The sequence below is a fragment of the Chinchilla lanigera genome, unplaced genomic scaffold (genome assembly GCF_000276665.1).
Source record: "Chinchilla lanigera isolate Chin_1 unplaced genomic scaffold, ChiLan1.0 scaffold00038, whole genome shotgun sequence".
NCBI classification, from domain to species: domain Eukaryota; kingdom Metazoa; phylum Chordata; class Mammalia; order Rodentia; family Chinchillidae; genus Chinchilla; species Chinchilla lanigera.
The window spans coordinates 14,905,875-14,925,468 of record NW_004955439.1 but is presented as its reverse complement, the minus strand read 5'-3'; the positions used below and the strand labels follow the sequence as shown (position 1 = coordinate 14,925,468).

Here is a 19,594-nt window from a genome sequence, read left to right as displayed (position 1 = left end):
TCCTTCCTTCCTTCCTTCCTTCCTTCCTTCCCTCCTTTTCTGGAAAAGGAAAGAGGACCAAGAAATGGAGGGAGGGGGAAGGGAGAGAAGGAGAAGAGGATTCCTTTTAATAGAAAGGAATTCAGATGTGTTACATACAATAGCAACTCCACGAGGAATACAATCATTATATACTGCAAAGATGTACTAATGAAAGTAAAGAGAATAGTAGATTTCAAAAATCCTTCACATTCAGGTCCTCTTCATGCTGTAGCTCTACTCCTTACCTGGCTTCATCCCTGTTGACAACCTCAGCATGTTACATACTCTGTAATGACTGGGTAACATCCAGTTGGTTCCTCCAATCTGGCGGTGCTCCTGTCTCATAAACACTCCTTGTTCTCCACCTGGGCTCCTCTGCTTGGGCTGTGGTAGGTGTCATCACTGGGGGATCATTTGTTCACAAACCATGAGCCCTTTAGGGACCCAGAGAAGCCCCTCCTCCTTCCCAAGCTTTCCTATTGACCAGCCTCAGCCTGCTTTCCTGCATCTGGGTCTCTGACAGGGCCAATCCACCTTCTCCAGAGCATCAGTACTTGTTGACTGGCATGGTTGGGCTTGTTAAGAAACATCCCACACCTGTCCACTCAGTCCCAGGCCAAAGGACTTATTGCATCTTGACAAAGATCTCACACCTGCAACTTCCCATGGCACAAGTGTGAAAAATCACTGAGCTATGCCCAGGACTATAAATCTTAATTCATGTAGACATCCATATTTCTCTAGATTTTGTTCAGTAGAATCTTTTTATATGTAATTAAATTGAATTTTGCATGAAGACCTTTTCCCACAGGTCAAAACCTGTGGTTTTTCCAGTCTGACTCTTCTTTTAAGCCATAGGTCAAATACTGGCAAAACACCCACCCATGGCCATTACATATGGTCAGTCCCACTCATTCATGCAGCACGTATATCTGCTTCCAAGCTACCGAGGTAGATTGAAGTTGTTGTGACAGACACCACAGACGTGTGCAACATACAATATTTTCTGTCTGGCCCTTTGCAGAAGCCTGTCCTAAATGGGGACTGTTACATAACAGGGTGGGCTCTACACTGTGCTCCACTGGGATAGAGTGCTGTAGCTCACTTCTCCAGCTGCCCAAACCTCAGTGCATTTTTCTTTCCTCCGTAGCTCACTCCCAGCTGTCCTGTCACTGTCGTTGGTGAACTGGCACAGCAGAACCATCCACTCCCTTTCTCCGCCAGGCCTGCATCTTCAGCTCAGAGCAGAGATCACCATGGATGAGGTGAGACTCCTTTATTTCTTGCAGGAAGTATAATTTCAATTAATGGTAGCTACTTGAATATTGCACTACAGCTAACTCCATCTTTGTTCACTTCCCAGAAGCCAATGAATTCCAACAATAGTGAGTATTTCATGGATTACTCCGAGTCAGTTACTGCTATGTATTACACACCTGACGAAGGTGACTTACTGTGCTCCTTGGAGGAGGTCAGACAGTTCTCCAGGATGTTCGTGCCAATCGCATACTCCTTGATCTGTGTCTTTGGCCTCCTGGGTAATATTCTTGTGGTGATCACCTTTGCCTTTTATAAAAAGGCCAAGTCTATGACGGATGTCTATCTCTTCAACATGGCCATCGCAGATATACTTTTTGTCCTTACTCTACCATTCTGGGCAGTGACTCATGCCACTGGTGCATGGACTTTCAGCAATGCCCTGTGCAAGCTGATGAAAGGTATCTATGCTGTCAACTTCAACTGCGGTATGCTGCTCTTGGCCTGTATCAGCATGGACCGGTACATTGCCATTGTACAGGCAACCAAATCTTTCTGGTTCCGGTCCAGGACTCTGGCACACAGCACAATAATCTGCCTTCTGGTGTGGGTGTTGTCACTGATCATCTCCAGCCCAACATTTGTCTTCAACCAGAAATATAATACGCAAGGCAGCAAGACCTATATCTGCGAGCCCAAGTATGCCGGAGAATCAGACCCTATCGTGTGGAAGCTGCTGGTGCTGGGGCTGCAACTGCTGTTCGGATTCTTTATCCCACTGGTGTTTATGGTGTTCTGCTACACATTCATTGTCAAGACCTTAGTGCAGGCTCAGAATTCTAAAAGGCACAGAGCCATCCGCGTGGTGATAGCAGTGGTCCTTGTTTTCTTGACTTGCCAGATTCCTCATAACATAATCCTTCTGATGACTGCTGCAAACCTGGGCAGAATAAACCGAATGTGCAGCACTGAAAAGCTCATGGCATACACCAAAAATGTCACGGAAGTCCTGGCCTTCCTCCACTGCTGCCTCAACCCCGTGCTCTACGCATTTATTGGTCAGAGGTTTAGAAACTACTTCCTGAAGATCATGAAGGATGTGTGGTGTGTGAGAAGAAAGCACAAGACACTGAGCTTGCCCTGTGCCAGGGTGAACTCAGAAGCCTTCGTTTCCAGGCAGACCAGCGAGACCATAGGCAATGACAATGCTTCATCTTTCACTATGTGATGAGGACATGCAAATCAAATGTCCTTAAAGGCTTTGTGAAACTTGCTAATTGAGGAATAACACACACACACACACACACACACACACACACGCACACCCCTCCATCGCCAAATATACAAATATGGAAATAGACAAAATTAAAAAGTGCCTCTGTCAGATCAGAGGATTCCTGTTCCCCAGACATGAAAATCTCTGCATGGGGTGGTGGAAGGTGGGAGGTGGGTGGGTTCTGAAAGCAGCTTTCCTTAAATCTGCTTGAGAAGAAACTGGTTTTAGAGCCTCACAGGGCTGCCTTTCCACAAAACAGGTTGTGGGAAATGCTAAATTAAAATGAATTGTTTATGTATGTAAAAGTTTTTAGAAATATTTGTGATGTGGTCATAGACCACAAAATCTCCTGGTTATAGGAGAAGAAAGACAGAGTTTAAAAAAGGAACCCAGAAGCCCTCCTGTAACTCACTTTAGGCAAACCTTTAACCATTTTGCTATGGAAGTGTTTACTGCTGCTGATTGTGAGCATCAATAATTGTCATCTGACTTCCTTCTGATATACTCAGCAAGCACCAGGTTGTCAGAAGGCGGAAGTCAGAGAAGCTTCATTGTCTCCAACTGGAAAAGCAAGTGGGGCACAGACGTCAGTGACACCCATCCCCAGGGCTAGGGCATCTCAGGTTGTAACAGGGGCCAAGCTTACTCTTGTCCCTCTGTGACTAGACTGTCCTCGAAATGCCCCTGAGGCAGGGCTCCTTGAAGACAGGCTCTGCTGCAGTCCTGTTCCTAGCTGTGCTTCCCAACCTTGGTAGAGTTTTTAGCACAAAATAGGGGCTTAGTAGACATTTTTTCAATGCATCATGATGAAATTGGAGTTTATTACGCAGTTTGAGGTGTTACATTTATTTATATAAATAGGGTAATTGTTTTATTAGAAAGCAGAAGGACACTTTACTGAGACAATGTAGAAAGAATTTGTTTTTTGTTTCCATGCTGGGCTTGAAGAAGGATACGTGGCTGATGATTCTGTTTATAAAGAGTTAGAACTAGCTAGCACACAGCTGGAAGTGTATCAGCCTCCAAGAAGGATTTTAATGTGATTTTACCCAAAGTCTGAGGCTAGCAATGGAGTCCAACTGAACAATTCTCATCAACTTTGAAAGCTCTAGAACTCTCATTTTTAAAGTGCTATCTATGTAAATATATGAATATAAGTGGAAAGTATAAAGTGAATTATAAAAATACAAACATACATTAGAAAGGCAGTGACATGAATCAGAAAAATACTGACAATGTTAATTCTGACAAATGTGGTATTTGAAACTTGATATGGTTTTTGTAAGCTTTAACTCTCTCTATAAAGTGAAGACTTGTGTCTTCAGGTACAAAATCTATATTTTGAAGCGTTGTTTTGGCTTTGCAAAAATAAAACTGCATGCTTGCATGAAGCAGGACTCATTTTCTAGCTTCAGTGTTTAGCCTGAGGAGCCGACTGCCTAGACACTTGTGGTGACTTGTTTCCTTCAAATCCGTTAGAGTTCAGTTTCACAAACTAAAGCAGAGGAGTGTGGTCAATGCCCCGATGACAGGATCTGCAAAGATAATGTTATAGGCGGCTAAGTTAGATGAATATTACAGGCAGTCAGAGAGGGCTGGGCCCTAGAAGGAGCCCGTGCAGAAAACAAGATACCATATAACTGTGGAGGAGACAGGCACCTCCGCTGCGGGCCAGACCTCAAGATAAAAGATAAAACAAATGTACCCACACACTTCCTAAGGATAAACATCAGGGACTGATATTCTACATAGGTATCAATCAGCGTGAGAAAGCCAGGAAAAGCCACTAACCCAACCCCCTACAGGGAGAACCCTTGTTCTGTTTCATGCTGCTTGCTACTTGACTTGCTTCCCCAACTGATCCTGATTTAATCAATCTAATCTTACTAGCTGACCGTAGTTTTGTCCCACCTCATGCTCACCTTGTGATTTCCCGTTTCCCACCTTGGACCCACCTCACGTCATGGATTTGTTCTATAAAAATTCCTAGCAAAGGCAGGGTCCTTGACAACCCACTCGGGACCCCTTCTGTCTTTTAGACAGAAGCTTTCTTTTCCCCAATAAGTATATTCTGCTCTTAATCTCCGTGGTTCCTAAAATTCACTCTTCAATTTTAGAGAACACGAACTTGTACCAGACATCAAGCAGGTGGGGAGCTTCTTTCCCCTGTATCAATAAGGCTGATGTCTGCGAGCAGGCACAGAAATGTCTTGCTTAGTTGCTGTGACAGGAATCAGCTCTTCTGTAGAGATGAGATTTCCAGACAAATGATGCCAGCTTCTTTGAACAGTAGCCTGCAAGCCCTGCAGGTGTGGTGTCTCAGCATGTTTCTTCAGTGTACCACAAACTACACTTCTTAGACCAGCAGCTTAGATCACCCTGCTTTCCTTGCTGTTTCAGGCCTGGAACAGGCACATAGTGACCCCGTCATTCTCAGGTGCTGTGACCTTGAGGTGGATGGGGTACACGGCAGCCATGCTAAGGGGCTCTCAGGCATTCCCTAATGAGCCTCATGCCTTTGCTCCAGGTCGCAGAGTACCTCCTCCGTGTCAGGTTCTGTTGCCTCCTCTGCCCAGTCCTCAGTGTCTGCCTCAGTGTCCTGCCTCCTGCACACCTTGTAGTACTGTTCAGTTGAGAGCCGGCCAGTGGCAGCTGTCAGAGCAATGTACTAATTAGAGGCAGTGAGTTAGGGCCCACACATGCATATATTGATCACGTATGTGTAGTGTATATGTGTGAATGTATGTGTTTATATGTAACCACATCCGCTTGTGCTTACCAGGAGATAATTTTTCTTGGACCCTCTTACAGAGTAGTTGAGATGGTTTCAATCAATTACTTCTGGATAAGTGAGATTTTACTATATGTAAATTGTAGCAGAGGTGACAGCTTGGGCATTTCGGTATTACCTTGTAAATCGAACACTGATTTTCTTCTGAGGACAGACAGAATCATTTTCAAATCACCTGTTCTATGTGAATACAAATAAGTGCTTATAGTGTGCCCATGGATTAGCTTTCCAGAGGTGCCATCACACATACCATGGGCTGGGTTGTTTAAACAACAAAGAGTTTTTTCCCATGGTCCTGGGGGCTGGAGGTCTAAGGTCAAGGTGTCCAGGGCAGGTTTTTCCTGAGGTTTTCAGGTGGTACCTCCTCTCTGAGTCTCCACATGACATGAGCATGACTGTGAGCATGACTTCTTATAAGGACACCAGTCCCATTGGGCCTTACTGAAGGCCTCATTAACATGTCTTAATACTTAACATGTCTTTAGGACTCTATGTTCAATATAGTACTTTCTGAGAAATGGAGGGGTGGACACTCACATAAGAATTTGGGGAAGACAAATCAGCCTGTGCAGACGATCTTCTGCAGACAGAGCCACTTTGCATATAAAAGTTAATTTTAAGCATATAAGAATTCATTTCTATATAGTATCTATATAGTTTCCTCCTTTTTTACAGGCTGTATTTCAAGTACTCATCCCATTCAGTTGCTTAGATGCATGCACCCCCCAAAAAGGTGACAAAGGCTGGGAGGCCTCTCGGGAGATCTCTTCAAGCTGACATGCATGGAGCCTGACTCCCACCGCCTTCTCTGAAGGTCTCCAAGCTCAGACCCCTGAGGTCAGCGCTTCCCTGACCCTGCCTGGAGAAGGCGGCCCCATCTCTTCCCTCGGTGTCTCCTGCAAGGCCCGAATTCCCCATCCCCAGTTTGCTTCCATCTTCAATGTTTGCTTCCATCTTCAATGTGGAGAGGCTCCTTTCCTTCCAGGGACCTTAGGTATGGCAGCAGATGGCAGGTGAGTGGTGCTTTCTGGCCAGGACCCTCCCTGACCACCCCTGTATGTGAAAAGGGCACTCCAAGCCTGTGAGGATGCCCACCATCCTAATCCAGTCCCTAGAGCACCCGTGCCCCCCGGGACACCACGAAGACAGTGGTATCCGTGCACCCAGACTGAATCACCGCGTCTGGGGCGCAGGCAGGGCTCTGGCGGGTTCTACCTTCCACCGTCACTCTTCCAGAACCCAGGTCTTTGCGCTCAGGGATCTGCCTCGCAATGGAGCTATGCAGGCGGGCATGAGCACGGCCTCACCCCCGCGCTGTGGCAGGGCTCTGGGAGATTCCTCATTTCCGGGTCTATCATGCGTCCTAATACAGTTCTCCTGGGCTGCACTAAGGAAATCCACGCGAGTGCTAACGACGGTACGACGTGGATCTTTCCAACCCCTTGGTCTGTTTGTCTCCCCAGGCAGAGTCTCTATAGCCCACGAGGAGGGTTGGCAGAGTACTGTCGCGTCAGCTGCAGGCGATCCTCACGGCTCTCGGGGGCCAGAGCAGCTCCCTCTGTCCGGTTTCCCTCCCAGCCCATGGGCAGGGAAACAGTCCTTCCTTCGCACAGGCGCAGCCTGAACGCTGTGGGAACACCGTGCCCCCACGCTATTGGCTGTAACTTAGTCTTGTGATCAGAGCTGGAGGACAGAGTGGGGGGGGCGGGGGGAGGAGGGTGTCCTACCTGCACACAGCAATCGCATAGTAACCTTCACACTGTGTAAGATGGGTGCCCTGAGACAACACTGGAGAGAAGGCATCGCCCCCACACGCTGCTCGCCGGGAGACGGGCAGGTGAGGATCTGGGGGACAGAGGCTCCCCGCCGGCCGGTTTGCCGCCCAGCTCGCCCCGCACCCAGCCGCCTGTGCTGCTTCTTCCTCGCTGGTGGGTCTCCCCAGGCACAAGCACGCCCAGCAATATGCTTGGGGTTAGTGCGGACTTTTCAACAAGAAAACCTCTCTTTTCTGACTTGTTTTGAAGGACGAACCGGACTCCTGGATTTAAGATGACACATTCGTGCCCTTTTCTGACCCCTGCAAGGCCGCAGATGAGCTGGCGCAGTACTGGTTGCAGGTGCGCAGACCCACGGAGGCCCTTCCCAGGTTCAGCCCAGGGGCGGCCGCGCCTCTGCCTGCCCGCTGCTGCCCTCTGGTGGCAGGAGCCCACTCCGCAGGGCGACTTTGGGGTCTGTCACAGTGGGCAAATTTAAGCGCTTATTTTGATAAGCAAATATATTAAATTTATAGACCTGTATAGAACCTTATTGATTGAAAAGCCGAACCAGGCTTAGGCTGAAAACTGTCTCACCTCTCCCCTGAGCAGGAACTTCGACCCTAGTAAGAACTCTGACCACTTTTGTGGAACTCACCCCGTGTGTTCAGCCTTCCACAATCCAGGCCATCGTCTGCACATCTGTCTGCGTCAGGCTGGTCTTCTACACGTAAAGGGGAAGCCGCACAGGGCGTCCCTCCGCGCACCTTGCTCAGCCCACCGTGCAAAGACCACACCAAAGGGCTCTCCCTGTCCCTCTCCCTTTCCAGCTGTGGAAACTCCACGTCGTGACCAGCTACAGCGCCCCCGCCACACACACACACTCGCTCCTCTATTGCTCACGCCCTCTGTGCAAAGCCACCAGGCAGGGGCTCCCCCCTGCTGTGCTCAGTGCTCTGCTGCACAGCTCCACTCCACTCGTGCTCAGCGGCTGCCATTTGTCGTTACCTATCCAAGGAGACCGGGGCGGGGTGGGGGGCACCAGCCTGCGGTTTACCATCTTCAGCTCCACCTGGAATCCTGGTGTTCAAGCTCCTCAAGCTCTGGGCCTGTGTGAAGCAGGAGATCCTGCCTGCCCTGGGGCCTTGCATCAGAGGCCATCTGGTCTGGTCCTTCCCTCCCCACCGTGAGGTCACATGCCTCCTCCTTTTCTGGCTGCCTCGTGAGTGGTCAGGCAGAAAAGTGTTTTGTGGTTGTACATATTTAATACTAAAACAACATGAAGAATCACACAGCCAAAAACCCCCACTTCTTTTCATCTTTCACCTCCTCTCTGCTTTCATTCTCTGTTCTTTTCACTCCCTCCCTTTTGCTTTTCTTTTCCCACTGGGGATTGGCCCCGGAGCTTGCACATCCAGGCAAGGAGACCCCCATTTCTTTCTTTGCCCTCCTGTCTACCTTCAGCACCTCCCCCCATTACTGAATGTCCATAGTCTACCCTGGACCCTGACATACGGCCCCTGGCCTGTCGTCCCCCTAAACTATACTTGTGAAGGTCTCCTTGACCACTGGACCCAAGCACAGGGCTCAGCAGCTCTTGTGAGTGATGGCTGTGGCCCCGCCCCCTCCACAGCCAGGGTCCCCATCACAGGTCCCCACCTCATATCCTGCCTCTCTTCCTCTTCCCTGAAGTGCCCCTTCCCATGGGGCGTCCCCCTGCCCATGTGATCCTGTGCCTGCAGCAGGGGTCATAGTAGCTCAGTCTGCAGATGTGATGAGGGCCACCTCTCAGGGGCCCTGCTCTCCGCCCCAGTGGGGTTCCCGTAGTGGGTCCTTCACATGCTCAGCCGTCCTTTTGCTCCATCTCATATTCTGCAGTGTGTGGCTGCACTCAACCCCTGCCCGGCTGGCTGGGCCCCGGAGCACACTCCCCGGCTTCCTGCACAGACGAGGCCTTGGCCCTCTCGGCCACCCCAGGTCTTTTCTATGGGCCGCCTTGCCTTCTTGCCTAGAGTTGCGCTTGTGTTCCCACTGCACTCACAGTGCTCAAGATGAAGCCAGGGCTTCAGCACACCAGGCAAGCGCTTGGCCATGGCCCACTGCCAACCCCACTGTGCTCTGTGGATGTCCACTGTGCCCCTGCAGGCTCCCCACATCCCTTCTGTGTGCAGGGTCTTAAACTCACACGGGTGGCTTTTTGGTCAGGGACCATCTCTCAAAATGGCCAATGTGGGAAGCAGAACAATACGCTCCCTCGTTCCTAGAACTGCCGCCCACTGTAAGACTGTCACTCACTTCTGCTCCTCTCTCTCTGCAAACACCTGTCCTGCTTAGACAGCAGCACAGCGGTGCCCCAGCCTGCCTGGGTAGTGTGGATCACAGACCCAGATGATAGATAATTGTACCCTGACTGTGAAGTGGGGAGGCCACATGCTTCAGCCCTTTGGCTATGAATGGGGTATTTCTTGAAGAAGCCAGCACGGAGCCTTCCTCCAGATGTCATGTGCATTGCTGGTCTGTCTTCCTGCCCCTCTTCGGGGGACTGGCAGACACTCCCCATATTTCCCCACTGAAGGAAGGGCGCTGGGGCACACCAGTTTCATTGAGATCCCACAGGCTAGTTGCAGTTATCATGGTGATGAGGGCAGCCTGAGCCACCCAGGGCCAACACTCTGGCGATCTCTCATGGAGGTGGGCAGGGCTGCGAGGAGGTGCCTAGCAGCACCCTGATGGGGCTTCCCGGTGGAGATACAATGAGCATAGAGCCTCTGCCAACTCCTGATGGAGTCTGAACTCCCATTCACTTCTCCACAAAGGATGAGCTGCCTTTATCCACCTCTGCTAACAAATCTCTTCCTCCCTGGCAGCACCCAGCCCTCCACGCAGGCAGGGTGACTGCTGCGATGCTGTAGCTTCCCAGAAATTTTGCCCACAGCATTTTCACTCTTCGTTTCCTTCTTTTGTTTTTAACAACTTTTCCGTTTGTACTTTGACAAAAGGAATAACCAGTGCGTTTTCTAGGCAGTCTGCTCTTAAAATTCTAGAATTCTGGGGTTTGAAATCAAACAAGCAAGATGTTTTGGAGTCAAACAAAAAAGCTCTAATCATTTTTAATGTGTCGTGAGTAGCACAATACAATGGCAGGAGGTTCCGGGTATGATGGACTTGTGGCATAACTGTATCAAGGCCCTTTCAAAATGAGGTCTGAACACTTCAGAGTTTCATGGGAAATGAGAAAAGGAAGCTGTGAAGAGCTGGAGGACTTCCTCCACATGAGCTTCGCTCACCACTGATGTGCACCTTAGAACCAGAGCTCTGGCCCTCTGTTTCCCACCTGTGCCAAGCTGCCCCGAGCTTAGAGGAGTCCTGCCTCTAGAGCATCCAGTGTGTTCCCACCCCAAACCCTTGATCGGGCTTCAGTGGGGTTTCTTTTGCTAGTATTTTTAAAATTTAATCACAATTACTATCATTAAGTGAATCCTTACTGTGGCTTCACCAACCTAAGTACCTAGCAGTGTCAGTCGGTTTCAAGCATGTTGTAAATGGCAGTAGGTTTGTGATAAGTTGGCTTTGGTTTCACTGCTAAAGGAAGAAAGTGCAATGTAAGTATACAGGCGGTAGAGCAGCTTGGACTTTTCTAGGCTCTGTCCAGGAGTCAAAAAGAAACCTGCCTTTTCTTGCTGAATTTTTGTTTCTTACTAGCAATAAACAAATATAGAACGGATGTCATAGAGCGTGAGAATCATCCGGTTTGATGTGGAACTGAAGCCAAGTGCCGCAAGCTCTAGAGACCGCAGCACATGAGAAAATTTGGCCTGGGTGTACGGACGTGAGTTCCAGGAAGAAGGGAGGGGAGTCCAAGGGTGGAGGACACGCTGGGTGAACGAGGAGAAAATCTGAGATTAAGAGGCATGGAAGGTGTGGGTGAGAGACACAGGAGGGGGTGAAAATGGAAACAACATAATAAGAGTAAGCCTTGAACATCTGCACTAGAGCCATCACTGACGTTCCTACCTCAGACACATGCGAACGAGGATAATGAAGGGTGGGAAAGAGCTCCCCTTCCCGATAGTCCCTCAGGGGCCCCCCAAAGCAACAGAACCATTAGGTGGGGCACAGGGTCATCACAAACGGATTTGTTTAAGGGACTGGCAGTCCTGATACACACACAGCAGGTGAGAAGGCCGGAAGAGCCTCTGATCTCTGCCCTGGCCAGAACTCCTTCTCCAGGAAACCCCAACAGTCCTCAGGTCTGAAAGCCTTTAACTGACTAGACAAGGCCAACCCATATCGCAGAGGCTCGTCTGCCTGACTCAAAGTCGGCTGGTCACCGATGATCATCATGGCCGCAGCAAGCCTTCCAGCAACATCTCGGTGATGTTTGGCCAGGGAAGTGGGCATGTAAATTAGCCCTCACAGTTACTGAGGGAGGGATGCTAAAATACACAACCACAGCAAGGCATTGTCCATCTACATCAGTGCCTGCAGGGGCCAGCAGCCCAGCAGTTTGTAGCAGCCAGATTATCAGGGCTGCGCCACAGCGGCTCTCTGCTATCACCTTCCTCTCTCCCTCTCTGGGTGTCTGGCCTGAAGGAGATGGCTCCGTGGGAAGGAGCAACAAGAACCTCGGGTCCCATCTCCATCACACGTGTCCTCAGAGACAACCAGGGTTGTGCAGTGACAGTTGCCCATGTGTCATAGGGTGATACGAGTCCTTCTTCCTCCCAAATGCCCAGTGAGTGCCCGTACCATGGAGCGAGAGGCCTGGGGCTATGTCATCCTGCTCCCCACGCTGGCATCGAAGGCCCCAGACAAGGGGTGCAGCACGAAGTTGGTTTCTGAAGTTGGTTTCTGCCCACTCTGCTCTCTGAAACTCCGATTTAGGTTATTAGGAGATTTTCAGCAGTGGACAGCTACCTGGCTGTCTTCGAAGGCCACCCCCAGCTTTCCGGAGTAGACAGGAGAGAAGCTGGAGCCCGCTCTTGGGATGAGAATCACTGTGGGGTCACTAGTAGGCAGGTGAGTGGGTGAGGCATGCTACCCTCGGCCCAGCACCTTAACTTCGGAGCAAGTATGCTGAGTACTGACCTCGGATGTGCGGGACAGTAGGCTTCCTGATGGAGTCACACCACTGTGAGGCAGGTGCACCCAGGCACCTACTGGTGAGACAAGAGTACAGAGGAAGGCCAGTGGGCATGTGGACATCGCTACTCTGGCGGATGATACAGGCAAACTCCAGCCTCTCCCCGGTTCCCACTGTGCTATATTTCACGGGTTTGCTTTGGAGGATGAGAATTTAGTTTGAGTCCAATATTAATGCTGCTGTCCTTGACTAGAACAATGCAGAAAGGAAAATTACCTGTTGTTATTAAATATTTTTTGGTAAAATATATAGCAGTTTTTGGTTAACATGTTTTGGATATATGTTTTCTTTTCTTGTAATACACTGTCCAAGAGTAATATCAGTTCCCTTTATTGGTAGTGTGTTGCTACAAAACTGGCTCATTACAGAGAGCAGAGTGAGTCTGAGCAATTGAAGGCTAGAATCCAGGGTTTCCTATACATACAGGTTTGATCCTAGAGCCTTTGTGGAGCCTCCCAGAGGACAGCTGTTGGCACTGACAGACACAAGCACCACCGTATTAGGAATCTCCAAGCACACAAGTAGAGTGGAGATGGTCCAGATATGGAGGCTGTTTGCTTAGGGTCCTAAGTTACTCTGGTAGGTGGAAGAATTGCTTTCTGCATGCTGCCCCATGTGGCTTCATCTTATTTTTGGAAGCCAAAGGCCCTGTCTTCAGTACTCTCTGATGACTACAAACTCACTCTTCAAGCTATCCACTCACTTTCTTCGAGGCACCTTTGCCTGGATTCTGTGATGGGGTAGGGTGGCCTAGGGAAGAGGAAGAGCTTTGCTGCAGAACCTTTCCACAAGATATCCAGAAGCAGGGCTGCACAGGATGAAATGAGGATGAGCACCAGAACTCCTCACGATTCCTGAGCTGAACCCTCAAGTCTGTCCTCCTTGCCAATGCTTTGTGGACCTTTTCCTACAAGGGTCTGCAGGAAAGCCTTTACATTGCTTTAATATATTTCAGGTCTGTCCACATATTCTTGTCTGCATAGATGGCACCAGCTGTAGAGCAGAATACTTGTCCTTCTCAGGGACTCAAAGCCAGACTGCAAAGAAGTGAGGACACAGCACTCTGCAGAGCCAGCTGTGAGAGCTCAGGAGCCAGCTCTCAAAATGATCAGTACCTTAAATCAGCCATGGTGGGAAGTGTTTACACCACAGAAATTAGCAAGTGCTTCAGATGAAAATGGTGGCTCTTCCTTTTTCCCTCAGAGTGTCAGTTTCCCACTACACAGGTGGATGTAAGGGAAATCAAACTATAGGTAAGCAAAACTGGGCCAGACAGAAAGACAGTAAGGAAAACAAGGGTTGCTGCAGTTTGAAGGTTAGTTTCCCTCTTCCCCAAACCTATGTTGGAGCCTAATACCCAGCAAGAGAGAGCTAAGGGGTGTGTCTGAGGGAAAGTGATGGAGCAAGGAGGGTTCTGCCATCGTGGGTGAGATCAGCGCCCTTACAAGACAGATGTGAGGGAGCGCACTGACCTCTTCTGCCATGTGAGGACCCAGCAAAAAGACTCCATCTCTGAAGCAGTCAAACAGCTAGACACCAAACTTGCCAGCACCAAGGCTTCTCCAGAACTGTGGCCAATCAATTCTACTATCAATAAGTTACCCAACCTGAAGTATTTTGTTACATCTACCCAAAAGACTAATATTATGGGAAATTAGAATGTAGGTAAATAGTAAAGTCCATGTTAGGCCAGTGTGGTATCCAGGATCCAGATATAGGACTTTCTTCTCAGCTGCTGAAGACACTAAGCATTTTGTGATTTTCAAGAAAGAATTTCTCTATACCCCTAGGATGAACACTAGAAAACAAACAAGTAAAACAGAAAATAACAAGTGCTGGCAAAGGCGTGGAGAAATGGGATCCCTTGTGCACTGCTTATGGGTCAGCCATTGTGGGAAACAATGTGGACAGCCCAGAAAGCATTAAAAACCAAGTTACCACAGAGCCCAGGCTCCCCGAGCCTGGCTGTGCACCTGAAGAAACTCAGAGCGGGGTCGAAACAGGTATTTGTATGCTCACGTTCACAGCAGCGTTATTCACAAGGCAGAAGTTGCCCCGGTGCCCGTCAGTGGATGAATGAGTAGACCACATGTGGTCTAACTATACAGTGGAGCATCATCTAGTCTTAAAGGGAAGGAAATTCTGGTGGGTGGGCCTTGAGAACACTGTGCTAAGTGAAGGAATCCAGGCACAGAAGGACACATATTGTAAGTTTCCACTGTAAGGTACTCAGCGTCGTCAGAGTCAGAGACAGAAAGTCAGATGGTGACAGGGAAATGAGGTGGGGGAGGGGAACGGAGAATGGGGACAGTTTCAATTTCTCACAATAGGAAGTGTTCTGGAGACGGGGGAGGTGCCCAGCACAGTGAACAGACTTAACACCGCCGAAGTTCGCCCTGAGCCCTGACGACATCAGGGCAGTGAGCTGTGTGCTATGTGCACCTTACCCTGAAACACAACCAGAGGCATGTTGAAGGTGACCATCTAATGTGTGTTTCTTCCTAACAGAGGAAGCCTCTGACAGTCATCTAACACATTTGACTGTCCCCACATGAGCCCAAAGGAAAGGCAGAATTGGTCCTTATCCTGACCTTGATAAATCCAAAGTGTTGATTAAGTTACTGGCAGAAATGATTAGGAAAATACGGAGGAAAAGCCTTCCGTAGCAAGGAACAGCTTCACATTTTCCTCTGTACTAGCTTCTCCCTAGACAGTTTTAAAAGACACCGTTGTAAGTTTGCCTCTGGATCCAAACCTTCAGATTATGTTTTCAAAAGCCAAGCTATTAAATAATAAAGTTTATTTTTTGTTAACTTTGAGTGAGGTTAAACTTTCATTTATGCATTTATTTTCTTTGCTTATGAAGTGTCCAGTGTGAGCCAGGCTCTGATCAAAGCACTGGGTGTGAGGTGAGCAGCCCGCGCCAAGCTTCAAGGGTCTGGTGAGGTAAGGAATGCAGACAGGGACGCAGAGCGTGTGAAGGAGCTGGGTGTCATTGCTGTCCACATGTGGGTGGGATCATTGCCCGGGAGGCTTCTTGGGCTGAAACCACAGAGGCTGGTGGGGACCATGGGCTGGGCTTGGAGGGATCTGAGCCAGTGCCCTGCATCTGGAGGACCTGTGCACTGCAGAGGAGGAAAGAGAAACAGCAAGAGCAACAGAATCGTGAAAAAGTAAGAGCACTATCTCAGTAAGGAAGAGAAACTCTTCACTCAGAAACTTGGGCTCTTGGCTGTTGGGTGGGCCTGAATCCAGACAGGGAGGAGACCAGATCAGTGGCTCTCAGGTGAGACTGTGAGCCTCCCTCCCGGTGGCGAGGGGCCGGGCCCAGGAAGAGAGAAACCAAAACCCGCTACTGTTAGCGAAATGGCTGTGCTCAGCGACCTGTCGCATTGTAACACCTGTCTTTGGTTTTCTGGGGTCATTCCTTATGAGCAGGTGATGAGTCGGGGGAGATGAGGACCCTGTTCCTGCCCCTGCCCTCTGGCATTTTCTCTCTGATTGGGTGGCACCAGGCACTTAGGCCCCATCTCAGGGCTGTTCACATGATCCTAGACCAGAAAAATCCCATTTTACTGATGTGAGGAATAAAATGAGTCCGGCAGAATCGTTATAAAACACCCCCAAAGGATTTACTAGACAGAAAGAATGTTACAAGCCTTTGATTTAACTCCACTTTTCAAATCCAGGTTTCTCCATACTCATCCTGTGCCAGGCCTGTGATTGGGGTGGACGGGTAAAAACTGTCCCCAGGTCCCACTGTGTGGTTGGAGAAGTGAAGGGAGGAAAGAGAATTAGCAAGGAGCTGGAAACAGCAAATTAATATTTACCGAATGCTTATGATATGCCAGGCTCTGTTGCATGTCTATTTGACTTAATCCTTACAATGACCCCATGGTAGACTTTGCTGTACCCATTTTACAGATGAAGACAGTTGAGAGTGATCACAGAGCTAAGAAATGGTGGAGCAAGGCATTATTCTCCAGGCCGTTCAGTTCACTGCGTATTAGTAGAATCAAGGAGGGGATTTTAACAGTCTTGTGCCAGGTCCTTCCTCAGCTGCACCAATGGACTCAGAAGGTTGGAGGCTGGCGAGGCGGCAGGGTTTCCTCAAAGCTCCTATATACCTATGCTGCCCTGCAGGTCTGCTTAGGAGCCCAGCAGAGGGACCCTGAGCCTGCCCCACCGTAAGTGTGCCCAGCGGCGAATGTGCACTACAGTGAGTGTGTCAGGTGTGTCTTCATCTGTAGTCAGAGGTCTAACTGCCCAGCAGCAGGGGAAGGGTTAAGAAAACTCTTTGACAGAGGATTATGTGATCAAGCAACAAACTTTTCTGGGTTTGTCACATTATAGCAAATGTGTGTGTGAAACATTAGGTTTCTTAAAGCGGCATTTAAGACTGCATATATTAAGATCTAGGGAAGGAAAATGGGGACATTTCTTTTCATTGTAAAGGGAAGAAAGCAGGAATGGCAGAGACTGCATCCACCTCTTCAATCTGAGCCTAGTTGCCTTCTTAGCCCTTTGGTGCTCTACTTGCTTAGAAGAAAGGAAACCCTCTGAGAAGTGAGGCTTGCTAACTGAGCTCAGATTCCACAGGGGTCGAAGAACACATGCTCCTCTTTATATGTTTCCTGGCAAAGAGGGAAGGACATACTCCAGCACTTCAGATGAGGTTCTGATTAGGAACTACCTGGCAGGAGAGGGCCTTGTGGGTGGGAGACAGTTTGACATTTCTTAAGGCCAGTGCCGTGAGTGTTGAATCTAAGTGTGGCACAATGTGGGGCATGCAGATAGGCGGAAGGTGGAGCTACAGGCAGACACCCACCTCGGCCCAGCCCCGAGGGATTCCTTTTGGTTCTTCCCGTACTGGTAGGTATTAGCAGGAAATTTGACATTTGGCAGAGAGGAAGGTAACTTTGGAAATCTTATGTTATCATCCTGAGCTACAAGTTTGGGTCATAATCTGCCAGAGATGAGATGAAAAAGTACAGCATTTCAAAGGCCTCCAAGGGTGGGAGCCAGACACCACACCCTCCTCTCACTTGGGGGTCTGCTGTGTCAGCCTGGCAAAGCCCCTGCGTCCTCTATCCATTATGCTCAGGGTCACATCGGAGATGATCATTTCAAATGCAAGTCCATATCTTACTTTGTGTATTTCTCCAGGGAGACTTTTGTCCAGTGCAGAGGAAGCCAGTTGCAAAAGTATTTAGAAATTCAAAGCTCAGCTAGAAGCAAGAGGCAATTTTAAGAAATTTAGCAGGAAAGTGCTTCTCTTATTAAACTAGGGAACTAACTGCACTGTCTTCCACATAGGATAAACATAAAATTGAAGTAAATTTTTATAGAAACAGAAATGTTACATACAAAATGAGCTGAGTACAAACTATAATCATGTAGGTAAGTTCAAACCTCTTTAGAACCCAGGCATTTCTGACATTAGTTGTTACAGTCTATGCAGTGGGTGAACAGAAAGCACAGCTATTTGCAGTGGCAAACTAAAGCTTCACAAGTAAAGATAATCAAGATACAATATGTACACATGCCAAATGCCCAAGCTGCTTATAATTATTATGTATCACAAATATATACCAATTATATATATATAAAATTTTAAAATTTAAAAAAAAAAGTGAAAATGACTTGCCGAGGTCCATGGCATTGGGAAACACCAGCTTTCAGCCTTCCTCTCTTTCTTATAGATGCAGCCAGTTCTACTTCTCCAAGTGTGGCTTCTCATTTGGCAACTTCCCTGCATTATAACTGTTCTAAGTAGGGTCTGGTTGTTAACTGGCTTGCCACTCAACTGTGTAAAATAGCGGAGAAGCATCCTGGGAGTATACATCACAATGTCTGCAGTAGCTACAGCACATCGATGATTCCCCTTCCTCTGCAACCCTAAAATCATAGTGGTCATTCTTTAAATCCCAGGCAATCATGCAGAAGCAGGAGCAGAGGCAGTAGTTGTGTCAGGAGTAGGAGCCCTTGTCCAGGCTGGGGGCTCTGGCTATCTTACTCCGGCCCCGCAGGCTGTCGAGCACCTTGCGGTAGGAGTGGGTGAAGGCACGGCTGGAGAAGCAGTAGAGCACTGGGCTCAGCACGCTATGCAGATAGGTGAGGCTGCCTGCAATGTCCGCCACGTGCACCACCACACTCAGGACCTTGCAGCTGCCTGAGCCTCTGAGGATGTGCACCAGGATGCTGGCCAGCATATTGGGCAGGAAGCACAGCGCAAACAGCAGCAGCACCACAGTGACTAGCACCTTGGCCCTCTGCAGCTGGGGCTGTCTGTCAGGCTCTCTCAGTCGCCTCCGGAGGGTCCTGAGGATGCTTGAGTTGCAGAACACGACGAGACCAAAGGGAAGGAACAGCTGGAGGAGGAGGAACCCTTCCTGCCAGGTGATGCTGGCGGTCTTGGCCATAGGGTAGAAGCTGTGACATTCAGTGGCATTCCAGGCAGGCTTGGAGACAAGCAAGCTGTGGTAGGTGAGGGCACCCAAGAGAAGCCAGATGAAGACTGAGATGCCCCAGGCTGCCCGGTGGGGTAGAAGGTTGACTTTGAGCCGAGGGTGAACCACACGCAGGTAACGGTCTAAGGCCACTGCAGCCAGGAAGGCCACCCCTACACCCCGGCTGAGGGCCAGCAGGAAAAGCAGGGCCTGGCAGGATGCGAGGCCCAGGCCCCAGGCCTTGTGTCTCAGGTAGAAAGTGGCATGGAATGGCAGGCAGGCAGTCAGCAGCAGGTCGGCCACCACCAGGCTGAACAGGTAAACAGCGTAAGGCTTCCACACTTTGAGTCGGAAGAAGAATGTCCACAAGGCGATGGCGTTGCCTGGCAGGCCCAGACCACACTCCAGGGCCAGAAGGGTGCCGACAGCTGTGTCCACTATGGGGCTGGTGGTTGAGCAGTTGTGGAGCACCATGGCCTGACCACTGTGCTGGAGCAACTTGAGAGGAGTGACTGGCAGGAGACTGCTGCGTGCTTCTCCCTAAAGAAGGAGACTTTTTCCTGCCACAGACCAGGCAAGTTCTGCATTTTCTCAATGAGGAAAAATTCTGAACCAGCAATAGATTTGGATTCAATGTGGCCCAGTTTGCTTGAGAAAAGAGGATCAGCAGGGAAGTGGGGAAACCCCTTGTACTTTTGTTATGTTTTGTTTTACTCTAAAAAAGAGAAATCTTGTTTCAGTTCACATCAGTGGGCCCCAGGCCCAAGGCCCCAATGTGCTGAGAAAATTTAGTGAGTAGAGCTAAGTTATCTCAGTGAATACTCAGGAGTGAGAGGCAATGGGTGTAATTTTAAGGTCCATACAAGAAGAAATGGAAGCCTGGAGTGGTGGCCCATGTCTGTA

The 19,594-nt window shown here is 49.2% G+C and overlaps 2 protein-coding genes across 2 annotated transcripts in view; one reads left to right on the top strand and one right to left on the bottom strand.

Annotated features, from left to right (window-relative positions):
* Window positions 1-3,945, top strand: part of Ccr6 (chemokine (C-C motif) receptor 6) — a 27,970-nt gene extending 24,025 nt beyond the window's left edge. Inside the window, exons 4-5 of the mRNA XM_005390643.2 lie at window positions 1,172-1,286; window positions 1,385-3,945. Of these exons, the coding sequence (XP_005390700.1) occupies window positions 1,278-1,286; window positions 1,385-2,506 (1,131 nt within the window). The 5' untranslated portion in view covers window positions 1,172-1,277 and the 3' untranslated portion in view covers window positions 2,507-3,945. The remainder of the gene's footprint in view (window positions 1-1,171; window positions 1,287-1,384) is intronic.
* Window positions 3,946-17,894: 13,949 nt separating this feature from the next.
* Window positions 17,895-19,165, bottom strand: Gpr31 (G protein-coupled receptor 31). The gene has a single exon (XM_005390642.2). The coding sequence runs from the start codon at window positions 19,163-19,165 to the stop codon at window positions 18,212-18,214; it is 954 nt and encodes a 317-aa protein (XP_005390699.1). The 3' UTR covers window positions 17,895-18,211.
* Between the last annotated feature and the right edge of the window lie 429 nt (window positions 19,166-19,594).

Coding starts and splice junctions, on each gene's coding strand:
- Gpr31 (XM_005390642.2), bottom strand. CDS start 19,165: ATGGTGCTCCACAACTGCTCAACCACCAGCCCCATAGTGGACACAGCT.